The 15,664-nt window shown below is 35.8% G+C and overlaps 1 protein-coding gene across 1 annotated transcript; it reads right to left on the reverse strand.

Annotated features, from left to right (window-relative positions):
* Positions 1-13,836: 13,836 nt before the first annotated feature.
* On the reverse strand, positions 13,837-14,864 carry LOC149213387 (putative 2' cyclic ADP-D-ribose synthase BdTIR). Its single transcript, XM_089390747.1, has 2 exons — positions 14,314-14,864; positions 13,837-14,221 (listed from the first exon to the last, which is right to left on the reverse strand). The coding sequence occupies exons 1-2, from the start codon at positions 14,829-14,831 to the stop codon at positions 14,047-14,049; spliced, it is 693 nt and encodes a 230-aa protein (XP_089246873.1). The 5' UTR covers positions 14,832-14,864; the 3' UTR covers positions 13,837-14,046.
* Positions 14,865-15,664: the final 800 nt, after the last annotated feature.

Below are 15,664 nucleotides of genomic sequence, written 5' to 3' on the forward strand. Positions count from 1 at the left end.
GCTGCAGGAAGCTCCAATTTGTATGCCATAGTACCTATCTTTTGCAACACCTTATACTGACCATAATATTTTGGTGATAATTTATTATCCTTCTTAGCTTACTTGAGGGACATTTGTTTATATAGTTGTATCCGTAGGAATACACAATCACCTACATCAAAACTTCTTTTCCTACGAGGTTGATATGCCTATTGTTTCATTCTATTTTGCGTCAAGGTGAGGTTATCCTTTAAGAGGTTGAGAACTTGTTTTTGATGCTTGATGTGGTCTTGCACTGCTTGAACCTTAAAATTTTCTCTTAAATATGATGTGATGGATGGTGGATGATATCAATAAAGTGCCATAAATGTGGTCATTTTTGTTGCCATATGGAAGGAAGTGTTATACCACCATTCAGCCAGAGGAAACCATTTGATCCATTGTGTCTATTTATCATATGCAAAGCATTTAAGATATCCTTCCAAACATTTGTTTACTATCTCAGTTTTCCCATCAGATTGAGGATGATAAGATGAGTTGTGAGCAAGTAAATTGATCCATGCAATTCATCCAATAATTCATCAATGGCAGGAATGGGAAATTTATCTTTAATAGTGAGCTTGTTGAGCTCCCTATAATCTGGACACATCCGGCATGACCCATCCTTCTTGCGAACCAATACTACTAGAGCAAAGAAAGAACTTTGACTAGCTTGAATTATACCAGCCTCTAGCATTTCTGTAACCATATGTTCAATTTCACTCTTTTGGGCATAGGGATATCTCTAAGGCTTGATGTTTGGAGGAACACTTCCTGGAATGAAATGAATAGCATGATCATGATAACGAATAGGTGGGAGGCCTTTGGGACTCTCAAATACCTTGGAATGATTGTCCAAGACTTTTTGGAGATATGGAGAAATAGATGATTTCGATGTGAGAACCTCCAATGAACATAATTATGCAATTATGCCTCATTTTTCTTTCTTTATAAGTTTTGTCATTCCGTTAGAGTTGATTATCCTTCCTGGTTTCCCTACGATACCCCTTAATTCAACTTCCTTTCCTTCCGAAGAAAATTTCATGAAAAGTTCTTTAAAATTAAAAGCTGTTGTACCCAAGGATTGTAGCCATTTAACTCCTAGTACAACATCAGCACCACCCATTGGAATGAAAAGCATTGGGCTATTCAATACATATTCTCCCATGGATAGCTTGATATTATGGCACTTTCCTGAGCAAGTTATGGTTCCTCCACTTGCACCCGTCACTTGAAACTCTGGTGCCAAATATAGGAAGCAATTCAATTCCTTGGCTATCTTACAATGAATAAAATTATGGATGCTGCCCGAATCAATCAACACTATTACCTTTTTCTTCTTGATATTCCCTTCTATCTTGATAGTTTGAGGAGTGGTAATTTCGGACAATGCATTACAAGATATCTTCAGATTCATTTCGTCTTTCTCTAGGGTTTGTTCCTGGTGTATATCCTCTTCTTTTGAAATTTCTTCTTCCTTTTCTTCCTCCTCTTCACAATCTATGTAAAATAATTTATTCTCAGAACACTTATGACCTTTAGTGTATTTTCTATCACAACTATAACAAAGCCCTTTTTCTCTTTTTTCTTCCAATTGTTGTGGTGTCAACCTTGTAGGTCGTGGATGGCTAGGGACAACAACAATTCCATCTTTATGATTGTGAGTGGTAGGCTTCCTTGTTGCCATAATTTTTCTTTCCATTTTTCTTGCCAACCTAAACGCCTTCTCCAATGAATCAGATTCCCAAACGCGAACCTCATGTTGGATGTTATTGTTTAAAGTCCCTATGAACACATCAATCTTATGCTCCTATGGAATATATTTTACCCTTATATTCAATTTTTGGAAGTCCTCAATGTGCTCCATCATTGAACCCTTTTGTTTGAGATTTATCAATTGGCTAAAAAAGTGTTGCTTTTTGTATCCTCATAATGTGTTATCATTTCATCCATAAAAATAGCTTGAGTGACAATTTTTTTACAAGAGAAAAGTCATCGATACCATACAAACTGATTTGGTTCCAAATATAAAGTTGCAATGTGTACCTTTTGTGTATTTTGGACATTATGGAGATCAAAAAATTGCTCCATCTGTAGCATCCATGTTGTAGGATCTTTGCAATAAAACTTCCTCATATCGATCTTTGGAACATGGTGGTTCTTCGATCTAATGTTAGAGTCTATCAAATCATGATTGACATTTATTTTCTTCTCATCATGTGTTTCATTTACTACCCTTTCACCATTAGTAAGAATTTCTTGTATAAATTTTGTCAAATATTCCATCTTAGCTTCCACGACCTTTTTTAAGTCATCCATCTTAGCTTCCACGCCATCCATCTTAGCTTCCACATCATTCATCTTAGCTTCTATGTCTTTCTTTAAACCATCCATGTTAGCTTCTACATCTTTCTTTAAACAATCCATATTAGCTTCTATGCCTTTCTTTAAACCACCCATCTTAGCTTCCACACCATACATTTTAGCTTCTACGTCTTTCTTTAAACCATCCATCTTATATTCTGTTACTTTTTGTGCGAGTGAAATTTGTTGCACTTGGTCTTGTAATTTTGATATATCATGTTGCATTTCTTCCTCTTCTTCATGATTCATGCTAGAGATTTCAGGTTGCGTACTAGGTGTTTCCATTTTATTTCTTCGGGGCATCAATTACTCATAATAATGCTTCACTATGCCCTTTGAATTCTTTTAAACTAATTTTGCAAACCAAACTTATGCAAAAATTTAAAAAAACTACACACCTTTTTTCACTTTGTAGGAGCTCGATATTGAAACAACTGTAACTCTGTAATTTTGGATCTTTAAGGTCTGAAATTGTGACCTACAGAATCCCTATGTGCCCTCTTTCCAATTCCACCAGTCTGATCGAAATTGGATTCTCCAAGAAAGAGTTATGCCCCACCTCCCAAGATGACCTGCTTATATACTTTTTCAATACAGAGAAATTGTATGAAGTTCCACGTGTTACTGTTTCGACCTTCGGACCTAAAAAAAATACAAAAAAAAGTACAGTTCGTTCTCTTTTTGTAGCTTCTTACGAAATTTCAATCTGATGCTTAGCGATAAAGTTGTGACGATTTTCCCAAGGTCACTTGTTTAGAATGTAATTTGGGAGTTTGGAAAAACCCTAACTTCCTCATATTATATCTCTGAACATATAGCGATACAAGATCTAAAATTCGGACCCTAGCTTCACCAAGATTTCAGCTCAAGTGGGTTTTAGGTTTAGAGTCTAGACCTTCACAGAAAAAAACTTATAGTGAAACTTCCACGATGACCTTTTTGAGATGAAATTCTAAAACCTTAAAAAACCCTAACTTCATCAGATCATAGCTCCGAAAATATAGCGAGACAAGATCTTAAATTTGGACCTAATGTTCAGACCGATTTATTCTCAAATGGGTTTTTCTTTTAGCTTCTGAAACTTCGTAGCGAAGAAGTTATAGTGAAAATTCCACAATGAATTGTTTGGAGAAGAGAAACCCTAGAATCCAAAGCTCTGATACGAAATGATATGAAACCAGCTCATAAAAAGGTAGAAAATAAAGATCAATGCCTTAGAATTCAGCCTCTTCGAGGGAAAAATCTCATTTACATTACACAAATGAATAATTCTTGGATGACACAAATGACAAAACCTCCTTTCTATATATAGGATTCTAAGGAGTCACAATATAACCAAAGCCGACCTAACAATAATAATATAAGGGCACAAAAATAACAATAGTGGGATTCTATGGGGCACAATAATAACAATATGGGGACAATAGGGTCACAAAAATAACAATAAGGGATACAATGACAATAGTAATGGGGGAATCACTGGTATTATAGGGACCTAACACTCTCGAAGTTTTGTATGAGATAAAGCCTACAAATCAAATATTGTATTTAAAGAGTAAGATTCTTTCGATTAATATCGAAGAAAATAAAAATATTAGTAATTTTATTCTGAAATTAAGGATTTAAAAGATGAGGGTGACATCAGTGAAACAATATCTAGCATAGATTTGGTTACTGTGACATTAAATGAAATGCTTGATTAATATGAGATGTTTATTACTGGTCTTACAGCTAGAGAGAAGGCTCCTATGTTTGATGAATTGGTGCGTATACTTATGCAGGAAGAAGAGCATAGAATAAGTACTAATTAGAAATCTCTCAATTCAGATTTAGCATAGATGGCTAAAGGGAAGCAATCCTTCAAAGAAAAACAATGGGAGAAAAATAAACAAAAAAAGCCATAGGTAAAATCATTTCAAGGTACACCTTCACCAAGGTCAAATGCCAAATCAAGTAGAGATGATGTGTGTTATTCTTGTGGAAATACTAGTCATTTTTCTAAGAAATGCATGAAAATAAGGTTTAATAAATTTAAACAAAGAAGGCATATAAGAAATTATGTCAATAGAGATGAGGCATCCAATCATGATTTTATAAATCTTAAATTGTTTGTGTCCAATGTTTCGTTATCAGTAGAAACTGACGATGATAATTCTTGGTTCATAGATTCTGGTGCATCAATCTACATGTCATGCAAAAGATACTGGTTTGATACATATCATGAAATCAATTATAGTGCACATATATATTTATGAGATAATATATCACATTAAATTAAAGGATATGGTGATATAAGTGTTACTATGCCTAATGGAAAAGAAAAATAAATTCAAAATGTTGTGTATGTTCTAGGATTAAAGAAGAACTTCTACTATTACAGATCAACATTAAAAAGTTGAATTTGTGAAATCACATTGTTTGGTAAAGGATATGTAGGACAACTACAAGGTTGTTGCAAAAGGAATGAGAGTTGGAGGATTATACAAATTGGATGTAACAAATATCGGGCATCAAGCATTGGCATCAAAAAGCATGTCAAATATAGAAATTTGACATCAAAGGTATGGAAAATTAAATCATAATGGTCTAATGTTACTACAAAAGAAAATAATGGTAGAATGTCTTCCAAATATTTAGGATGAATACTTTGAATGTGAAGGTTGTGCACTAGGAAAACAACACAGGGAAGATTTTTTTATGCATGAAGGTAGAAGAAAATGTGAAATACTTGAACTAGTGCATACCAATGCATGTGGTCCTATGAAATTTAAGTCACTTGGTGGAGCATATTACTTTCTTTTGTTTATTGATGATATCACTAGATATACCTAGGTATACTTTATAAGAAATAAAAGTGATGTGTGTGAATACTTCAAAGAATTCAAGAATATGGTTGAAAATAAAACAAGAAGGAGCATTATAATTCTTCGATTATATAAAGGTGGTGAATACACTTCATGAGCTTTTATCAAATCTTACAAGAAAAATGGAATTGCATACAAATTTACAGTACCATATATTGTGGGGTTTTGTTATATTCTTTCCACGACTAGCCCACGTAGTTAACCGGGGGGAGCTCCCCTCCGTTACGCTGATTGTGTAGTGGGGGAGGAGTCACAGGGGGTTTGAGGTGTACCTGTAACCCCACTTTATGGGGTTTGGGGCAGCACCCCAGAAAAATTTGGTTTTGGACCCTATGTTAGGATGGGCGGACCCACCTATGGTTTTGTGCATGATTTTCACACATGTTTTGGACGCGATGGTTTTCGGTCCATGGTAGTGGATGCTTCGGCGTGTATAAATATGTATTATAACATTGAAAGGACAATAATGAAAAATCAAGCTAGTAGTCCCGGTTTTTGGATCGAGTGGAAAATATTTGTGTATATGTGTTTTATGTGTTATTCTCTCGCATTGTTTATTTTATGTATTTTAGAATTCATATGCCAGTAATTTTTGTACGAGGTTAAAACCTACATTTGGTATCAGAGCAGTTTTGCCTTTAAGGGGACGCCTTTGTTCCTAAGGGGTTTTGCTCGGGCCTGTGGTAGACCCTGTTCAGTGGGAGATCTGTGAGATCGATTCTGGTGGTGAAAGAAGATGGCGAGTACTGGAAAGATAGAGATTGAGAAATTTAATGGTCAGAGTTTTGAGTCATGGAAACTCAAGATGGAGGATCTGTTGGTGGATAAAGATTAGTGGATCATGGTAGATCAGAGTACTAAACCAACAGGAGTGTCCAATGAAGAATGGAAGAAGTTGGATCGGAAGGCAAAGAGCACAATACAATTGTGTGCCTCAGATTTAGTATTGTTGAATGTATCAGGGGAAGCTACAGCGAAGACTTAATGGGACAAGTTAGGGACTTTGTACCAATCTAAGTCTCTAGTGAATAAATTGTTCCTGCAAAAAAAGCTATATAACCTGAGGATAAAAGATGGAGACTCGGCGACAGAGCATCTGAATGCATTTAATACTGTGGTAAGTCAGTTAGCATCTGTTGATATTAAAATTTCAGATGAAGATAAGTGCATTAGTTTGTTGTGTTTTCTACCAGATTCATGGGATAGTCTGGTTATTGCTACCTATTCATGGGATAGTCTGGTTATTGCAATAGGTAGCAATGCAACTGCCTTGCACTTTGATGAAATAGTCTCACATTGCTGACGGAGGAGATGAGATGGAGTGGAGAGCCAAAATGGTGTTGACTTGCCTTTATGAGGACGGTCCCAGAATAGAAACAAAAATAGTTCATTGAGTGGGAGATCTAAATCTAGAGGGAGATCTAAATTTCCAGGAAAACCTGTAAAGGTGGTGTGCTGGAAATGCGAAAAGGAAGGGCACTACAAAAGGGATTGTAAATCTAAAGCTCCTGAAAAAGGAAATGGATCTGATGATGCTCCTTTTGCAAAGGCGAAAACAACCTCAGATGAAGGTATGGATGTGTACTTGGCTTCTTCAAGTACACATGTAGATCATGAGGCATGGTTGATTGACTCAAGTGAATCCTTTCACTTCACTCCCCATAGAGAGTGGTTCTACGAGTATGAGAAATACGATGGTGGTGATGTATTCTTAGAGGATGATAGGAAGGCTAGAATCATTGGTCGCGGAAAAGTAAAGTTGAAGTTGCAAGGTGGAAGAGTTAGAACACTTTCGGGTGTTCTGCATATTTCGGCATTGGCTAGAAATTTGATTTCTATAAGCAAGCTAGATGATGCAGGTGTAAAAACAATGTTTGAGAAGGATACCTGCAAAATGGTTCGGGGAGCACTAGTATTGATGCGGGGAGTTCGAATTGGAACTCTGTACAAGCTGCAAGGTAGCATTGTTATTGATGGGTGCAATAGTTCTGTGGTTTTTGAAAGTGGAGCAGAGAATCTAGTGGTTTGTGGAGAGAAGAACATGTTGTGGCATCAAAGGCTTGGACATATTGGAGAGAAGGGCCTTCAAATACTTCATGGTAAAGGTATGGTAGAAGGTACGAGTAATAGCTCTCTGGATTTTGATTGATGTGAAAATTGTGTATATGGGAAGCAGAATCGGTTGAGTTTCCCCTCTGGTAGTAAGAGGGCGAAATAGATATTAGAACTTGTGCACAATGATGTGTTTGGACCTGTGAAGGTTACATCACTAGGTAAGTCTGTGTACTATGTATCATTTATAGATGACTTCTCAAGGAATACATGGATATATTTTCTTAAAAAGAAATCTGAAGCCTTTGATAGGTTTAAAGAATTTAAGGCGCTCATGGAAAATCAGATAGAGAAGAAGATAAAGGTGTCGAGGACAGATAATGGAGAGTTTTACAGCAAGGAATTTGAAGAATTCTGTAAGAAGTGTGGTATAGCACAACAAATGACTACTCCATATACACCTTAGCAAAATGGAGTTGCAGAAAGAATGAATAAGACGTTGATGGAAAGGGCAAGAAGCATCCTCAGTGGTGTCGGGTTAGGACAAGAATTCTAGGCAGAGGCAGTGGGTACTGCATGTTACCTAATCAACAGTTCACCTTCAACAGCATTGGAGGATAAGACTCCACAAGAGGTATGGACTGGTAAGAAACCCTCTCTTTCACATCTGAGGGTATTTGGATGTGATGCATATGTACATGTTCCAAAGGAGAAACGAACCAAGTTGGATAGTAAATCTGAAAAGTACATCTTTATTGGGTATAAGGATGGTTTAAAGGGTTATAAGCTTTGGAACCCAGTCACACGGAAGGTTGTGTACAGCTGAGATGTGGTGTTCAAAGAGGTAAAAGATGTTATTAAACATGAAGTCCAACCAAAGGAACCTGAGAAGATAGAGTTTGAGCTTAAGGAGGAAGAAGCAAACTCTATAGCAGAGGAGGAATCAGAAGATGAAGAGCCACAAACTCCAGGTGTGAGAAGATCAGTTCGAAAAAGAAGGCAGCTAGAAAGGTATAGTCCATTTGCTTTCTATTCAAACTTTTCTTTATATGTTATTGATGATGATCCCAGAATTGTGAAGGAAGCAGTAGATTCAGAGGATGGAAAACTCTGGAAAGAGGCCATGGTTGATGAAATGGCATCTTTGCACAAAGATGAGGCTTGGGATCTGGTGGAGTTGCTGGCTGGAAGGAAACCCATTGGCAACAAATGGGTGTTCAAGAAGAAGACAAATGCAAAAGGAAAGGTGGAGAAATACAAAGCTTGGTTGGTAGCAAAAGGTTATTCCTAGGTGTCGAGAATTGATTTTGGTGATATTTTTTCTCCTGTTGCCAAGGTAACTTCTATTAGATTACTTTTATCTGTTGCTGCTGCTTTTGATTTTGAGGTAGAACAGATGGATGTGAAGACAACATTTCTTCATAGGGATCTGGAAGAGGAAATATACATGAAGAAAACTGAAGGCTTTGTGATGAAAGGTAAGAAAGAACTGGTATGAAAGTTAAAGAAGTGTATGTATGCGTTAAAACAGTCACAAAGGATGCGGTATAAGAAATTTGATACATTTATAAGGGGACTTGGCTTCACCAGAAGAAAAGCATATCACTGCGTGTATTTTAAATTAATTGGTGACCATGTTATTTATCTGGTCTTATATGTGGATGATATGTTGCTGGTTGGAAATGACAAAGAAATTATCTAGGATTTGAAGACCCAATTCTCCTTCAAATTCGACATGAAAGATCTTGGTGCTGCAAACTATATTTTGGGCATGGAAATTAAAAAAGATCAGGAAAAGAGGAAGCTCTAGTTAAACCAGAGGAAGTATGTTGAGACAATACTGCAGAGGTTTAATATGCAGGATAGTAAACCGGTGAAGGTTCCTATTCCTGTTGGTGTGAGGTTATCTGCTGAATAGTGTGCCAAGACACAAGAAGAGGAAGAGGACATGTCTCGTGTTCCATATGCAAGTGTAGTCAGTAGCCTGATTTATGCAATGGCCTGTACTAGACCAGACATTGCACATGCAGTGGGAGTATTGAGCAGGTTTATGTCAAAACTAGGGAAAGAGCACTGGATAGCAGTGAAGTGGGTTTTTAGGTATTTGCGTGGCACTAGTGATTATGGTTTGTGCTACCAAGGAAGATCAGGATTGGACAGAATGTTGGATATTCGTGGCTTTGTTAATGCAGACTGGGCTGGAGATCTGGATCAGAGAAGATCTACAAGTGGGTATGTGTTTAACCTATTTGGAGGTGTAGTCAGTTGGATAAGAAAGAAATAATCTGTAGCGGCATTATCAACTACATAGGCGGAATACATGGCAGCCACACATGCAAGCAAGGAAGCAGTTTGGTTGCAAAGATTTTGTTCAAATATGGGGTTAGTACAGGGAGCTATAAGGATAGACTCTGACAGCCAAAGTGTAATTTTCTTGGCAAAGAACCCTGCATATCATTCAAAGACAAAGCACATTGATGTTTAGTATCACTTTGTGAGGGATATGATAGAAGACAAAAGGGTGTTGTTGGTAAATGTGGACACTTTGAAGAACACTGCAGATGCACTGACAAAATCTGTGAGCTTTGAGAGGTTCTCTTGGTGTAGATAGACAATGGGCATTTCAGGGCTGCAAAAATGACTAAGGTCTCTTGTCGCCCCCTGTGGAAAGAAAAAAACAAGTGGGAGAATTTTCGGTTGTGTTATACTCTTTCCACGACCAGCCCACGTAGTTAACCGGGGGGTTAGAGGGGCAGCAGAGCCCCTCTTTTTTGTGCTTATTGTGTAGTGGGGGTGGGGGGGGGTCACAGGTGGTTTGAGGCGTACCCGTAACCCCACTTTATGGGGTCCGAGGCAGTGCCTTGAAAATTTTTGGTTTTGGACCCTATGTTAGGATGGGCGGACCCACCTATGGTTTTGTGCATGATTTTCGCACATGTTTTGGACATGATAGTTTTCAGTCCATGGTATTAGATGCGATGGTTTTCGATACATGGTATTGGATGCTTTGGCATGTATAAATATGTATTATAAAATTGAAAGGAAATTAATAAAAATCAAGCTAGTAGTCCCGGTTTTGGGATACAGGGGAAAATCTCTATGTATGTGTGTTTTATGTGTTATTCTCTTGCATTGTTTATTTTCTGTGTTTTAGAATTCGTATGCAGGTAATTTCTGTACGGGGTTAAAACCTACATATACATCTCAGCAAAACATAGTAGCTGAGAGAAAGAATAGAACATTAGTTGAATGTGCTCATAGTATGTTAAAAAGTAAAGGACTTTCTAATAGTTTTTGGGTTGAAGCCATTAATACAGGTGTATACCTCAAAAATAGAAGTCCTGGAAAAATATCATTAACACAAAACATAATTTTAAGCAATTTATGGCTTTAAACCAAAAGTTAATCATCTAAAGGTATTTGGATGTAAGGCTTTTGCTCATATTCCTAAAGATGATTAGAGAAAATTAGATGCCAAAGCTACCAAATGCATTTTTATTGGATATTGTACTGATCAAAAAGCATTTAAAATGTACAATCCAAGTACTCATAAGGTCTTTGCAAGTAGACTCTGTTATATTTCATGAGTATGCAGATAAACAAATAGAAGAAGACGAACATAATGTATGGCATATAGTCCTTACGACTACTTTAAAGAAGAAGAAGAAGTTATGGAATCAGCTCAAGCTAAATAAAGCATGAAAATTCCAGGAGGAATTTCAAGAAGTTAAAATCCACAAAAGTGATGAAGGCACTCCACAGAAAAGAAGAAGAGGAGAAGGTACTCCACAATGCAATGAACCTCTAAGAAGGTCGACAAGACAAATTCAAACCCATATCAGGTATAACTATTATGATTTAATGTCTCAAGTGATTATTGTTGTTGAGCCTTTAAATTATGAACAAGTTAAAAATCATAAATAATAGAGGGATGTTAGAAAATAAAGTCCCTATAGGATCAAAATGGTTTTGGAAAACAAAAGTTAATGCAGATGGTAGCATAGACAAATATAAGGCAAGATTGGTTGCAAAAGGTTATTCTCAAAAAGAAGGTATAGATTATGAAGACACTTTTGCACTAGTCGCAAAAATGAACACAATCAGAATAATGATAACATTGGCCACTAAATATGATTAGAAGCTACATCAATTAAATGTGAAATTGGCAATTCTAAATGGGGATTTGAAAGAGGATATCTATCTTGTTCAACCATAAGGATTTGTAAAGAAGGGACAAGAACATCTTGTTTGTAAGCTAAAGAAAGCCTTATATAGACTAAAATAGGCACCCAGATCTTGATATGAGAAAATAGATAAATTCTTCTTTCAACAGGGATTTAACAAAAGAAAAAATCATGCTAATTTGTATATCAAGTCAAATAGAAATAGAAATATAGCATTAGTCTCTATATATGTTGATGATCTAATAATAACCGAGATTGTTGCTAAATTAATTAAATATATAAAACGGAAGTTATCACAGGAATTTGAGATGAAGGACCTTGGACAAATGCATTATTGTCTAGGTCTTGAAGTATGGAGAGATAATGGAAGGACATTAATCACACAAATAAAATATACAAATGAGATACTAAATACACTTTATATGAAAGGATGCAAAGCACTGAGTTTTCCATTGGAACAAAAGATCAAATTGAGAAATGATGATGGAACAAAAGAGGTAAATGGAACATTGCATTGAGAATTAGTGGGAAGCTTGAATTATCTCAATACCATTAGACCAAGCTTTTCTTATGCAATCAACATACTTAATCAATTCATGGCTAAGCCTCGTGAAAGCCATTGTATAACTGCAAAATGGGTCCTTCGATATTTGAAGATAACTATTACTTTTGGTATTGAATATACTAATGATTGTAATGTTGAATCAACAAATCATTCTTATTTCGAGTGCGTCAGAAATCCACCTCTAGATACACGTTTAATATAGGACGAGGATCTATACCATGGAGCAGTGAGAAACAACCAATTGTTTCCTTTTCATCAACAAAAGTAGAGTATAAATCTCTATGCAGTGTCACCTGCGAAGCAATATGGCTCAGAAGGATACATGAAGATGTTGGAAAAATACAAAAAGGACCTACATTAATCAAGTGTGACAACCAGAGCACCATCAAATTGGTCAACAATCTTGTATATCTTGCAAGGTCAAAGCATATCTCGATACACAACATCATTTTGTAAGGGAGAAATTCCAATAAAAGGAAATTGACTTAATATATTGTAACACAAATGAAAATGGGGCTGACATATTCAGTAAGCCTGTTGGGAAGACTAAATTTGAGATTTGTAGAAGTAACTTATGTGTTATAGAAAATCAAAATTATGTTGTAAGCTTTGGTGACACTTAGACGAGCAAATATATCAATTAAGAATATGTATTGCGTTATAGTGTATTTTGTGTGTTTGTCATATAGTTGGAATTAAGGGGATGTTGGGAGACTAATAATTCTAGCGTACCTTTCACCAACCTCATTAAATGAGTCAGATAGCGGATTTTGGAGATAAGGTCCCGCCACTTTTTGGAGAGCTCACGTAGCTTCTTGAAAGAGCCATTGTCACCAACAATCTAGAAGATCTAGAAGCTTCATCTTCATGTATAAATATTCTTTATTAGCAATGCAAAGCTCGAGTTGTTCAATTCTTTATTAGCAATGCAAAGTTCGAGTTGCTCAATGTTCAAACTAATTGGTATGGTAAATGATTTCCAATAACTAAAACTAGCAAATTATGAATCAGCATATGCTAGCAGCACAATAAACTCCAAACATATTAACTTCAAAATTATAGCAACTCTAATTAAAATTCCCAACAAATTTAAAACCAAAACTATAAAAGTTACCTGAAAAGTTAAAAAAATAAAAATAAATGGCCATAATATTCTTCACTATTGGGAGAAAAAATAAAAAATCATTATTGAAAAAATAAAAAATCATTAATAATAAAAATATGAAAATATGAACGAAAACACACATTACTCCAATCGGATAAAAATATTACGAATATGTTTACCCAGTGACTTCAAAATGGCCACTGACTTTGTATCCAACTCGATCTCTGTGTGCAGTCAAGCTAAGCATGTGTTTATTGAGAATTAGCTTCGGTGACGAAGCCGATGCTCTACCTGTGTATCCACTGATGGTCCATATGACCTCAAATTATGATAACAACCGAAAAAATAGACAATGCAGTCGTCTTAAAGCTTTTATAACATAATGAGTACTCCCATTAATAATCAGAATCAGAAATTGGAAACCCAATGGGTTTTCCATTGATAACAGAAGTGAACCACTTTGTCTAACCAAATATGTTGCGATACCAAAATATATATGAAAAACAAGGCATCTCTGACGGAGAGGGGTGAGTCAAAAAGATGCTTTTATTTCGAAATTTGCAACTCGCAAACATTAAAGATTTCGAAATATTTCACACCCATATGCTTCCCGTAACATAAAAGCAATTCCATTAATAACTAAAAATTATGTTTTATAAGCGATTGACATATGATCATCCTCGGGACACAAACATAGTTATCAAGTTTGGCCGTATTGGGCCCCCAAAAAATTAGTAAATTCGCCAATTCCATTTGCAGTTGCTAAAAACAAGGAATTCCGTGTAGTAGAGAATATTAAAGTATCATATGAAAGTGTCAAAGAATGGTAAATTCTATTGATAAGAATTTGTAACATGAATTTTTTTTTTATATTAAATTTTTATACACTCATTTTTACCATATCGAATCGAATTCGAATTTGGGCAAAACAACATAGTGTTCCCATTCCCATTCGATGACGCTAACATTGTTCTTCTGGCATTGTTTTTCAAAAGTTTTGCTCCATCGTCCCTTACTTTTGTATTTAACAACTTCTCGCACGATCATGTCGACCAGTTTCCCCTCGTCACTGAAAACAATGTTCACAATGAAATTACTAGTAAGAAACGCCTAAATAGATAAATGGTAAAATTAAAAAAATGTTGCAGGTGGGGGTCTCACCTATCATATGTCTCCAGCTTGAAACCGTCCCTCCCTGTAACTTCCATCAGAGCCTTTTTCCATTTTTCAATGGTCGACGACTTGTATCGCAGTCTTTCTTGATGATTTTGAGGGTCAAATGTTTTTTCCTCTTCGAGCAACCGCAGGGCTTCAGCGTATACACCGTTCGTGCCGTCCACAGGATTCGACCACATCTCTGTAGGGTTCAAATTGTAGAAAACTGGAATAATGATCGACTTGGATTGGACCATGAGTACAAGCTCATCCATACACCATTCTGATTCTGCATAGGCTGCAGAAAAGATGGCAACATGGACAGGCGCGCCTTTAACAGCGTTTTCTATCACCAAATTTATTCTGTTTCCTTTCTGCATCTCCTCCTTGTCAAAAAAACCTCTCAAGCCGTAATTACGAAGACGATAGTACAGATGGCTGGCCAGTGTGTTCTTAACATCCTTGCCACGATGGTTGAGGAACACATCGTAGGAATAGCTGGATGTTTTGTGTACACGTTTCATACTCAACACATGTTTAACGACATCATGGACCAGCCGTCCCTTCGTCACTGAAAATTTTTCACAATATTATGGCCGGTTAGAAAAATGTTATTTAAATGAAGTACTTTGAGAGATATGTAAAAATACAATAATGAACTCATTATAATTATATAATGTACTACTTTGAATTATAATTAATATTGAATTAATTTGGGTATATCTTTAGAGATAGAGATACATAGAGTGGGACAACATTTTATATGACGAGATCTTTCAATGAAAAGGTGTCTTTGAAGAAGTACGAAGGAGATGTTGAATTCTTTTCATGTTTATATGGATATGGCACATGTTTAAAAATATTTCAATATTAGTGTCAAATCTTTGTATTATATATAACAATTAAATGTAAGGAATATATATATATATATATATATATATATATTAAAACATTCAAATAGTATACTGTTACTAAATTTTTTTAGTTTAACATAGAGTTCACACACGGTATTTGTATGTCTATTTATTCATAATATGGATTTAACATATGGTGGGTGTGTGTATGTTTGTGTATTAAGAACATGGGTTTAACAAATGGTGGGTTTGTGTGTATATGTGTATTAATAACAAAGAGTTCAACATGGAGTTCAGACATAATGTTTGTATATTTATCTATTCATAACATGGAGTTAACACATGGTGGGTGTGCATATGTTTGTGTATTAAGTACATGGGGTTAACAAATAGTGGGTATGTGTGTGTATGTGTATTAAAAACGAGTTAACGCATGGTGGGTTTATGTGTGTGTATTAAGACCATGGAGCTAACATTGTGTGTATGTTTATTAAGAAGTAGAG

This window comes from Pinus tabuliformis, chromosome 1_1 (assembly GCF_031772625.1).
Source record: "Pinus tabuliformis cultivar Carrire ecotype Pingquan chromosome 1_1, CPIR1, whole genome shotgun sequence".
Classification (NCBI taxonomy): Eukaryota; Viridiplantae; Streptophyta; class Pinopsida; order Pinales; family Pinaceae; genus Pinus; species Pinus tabuliformis.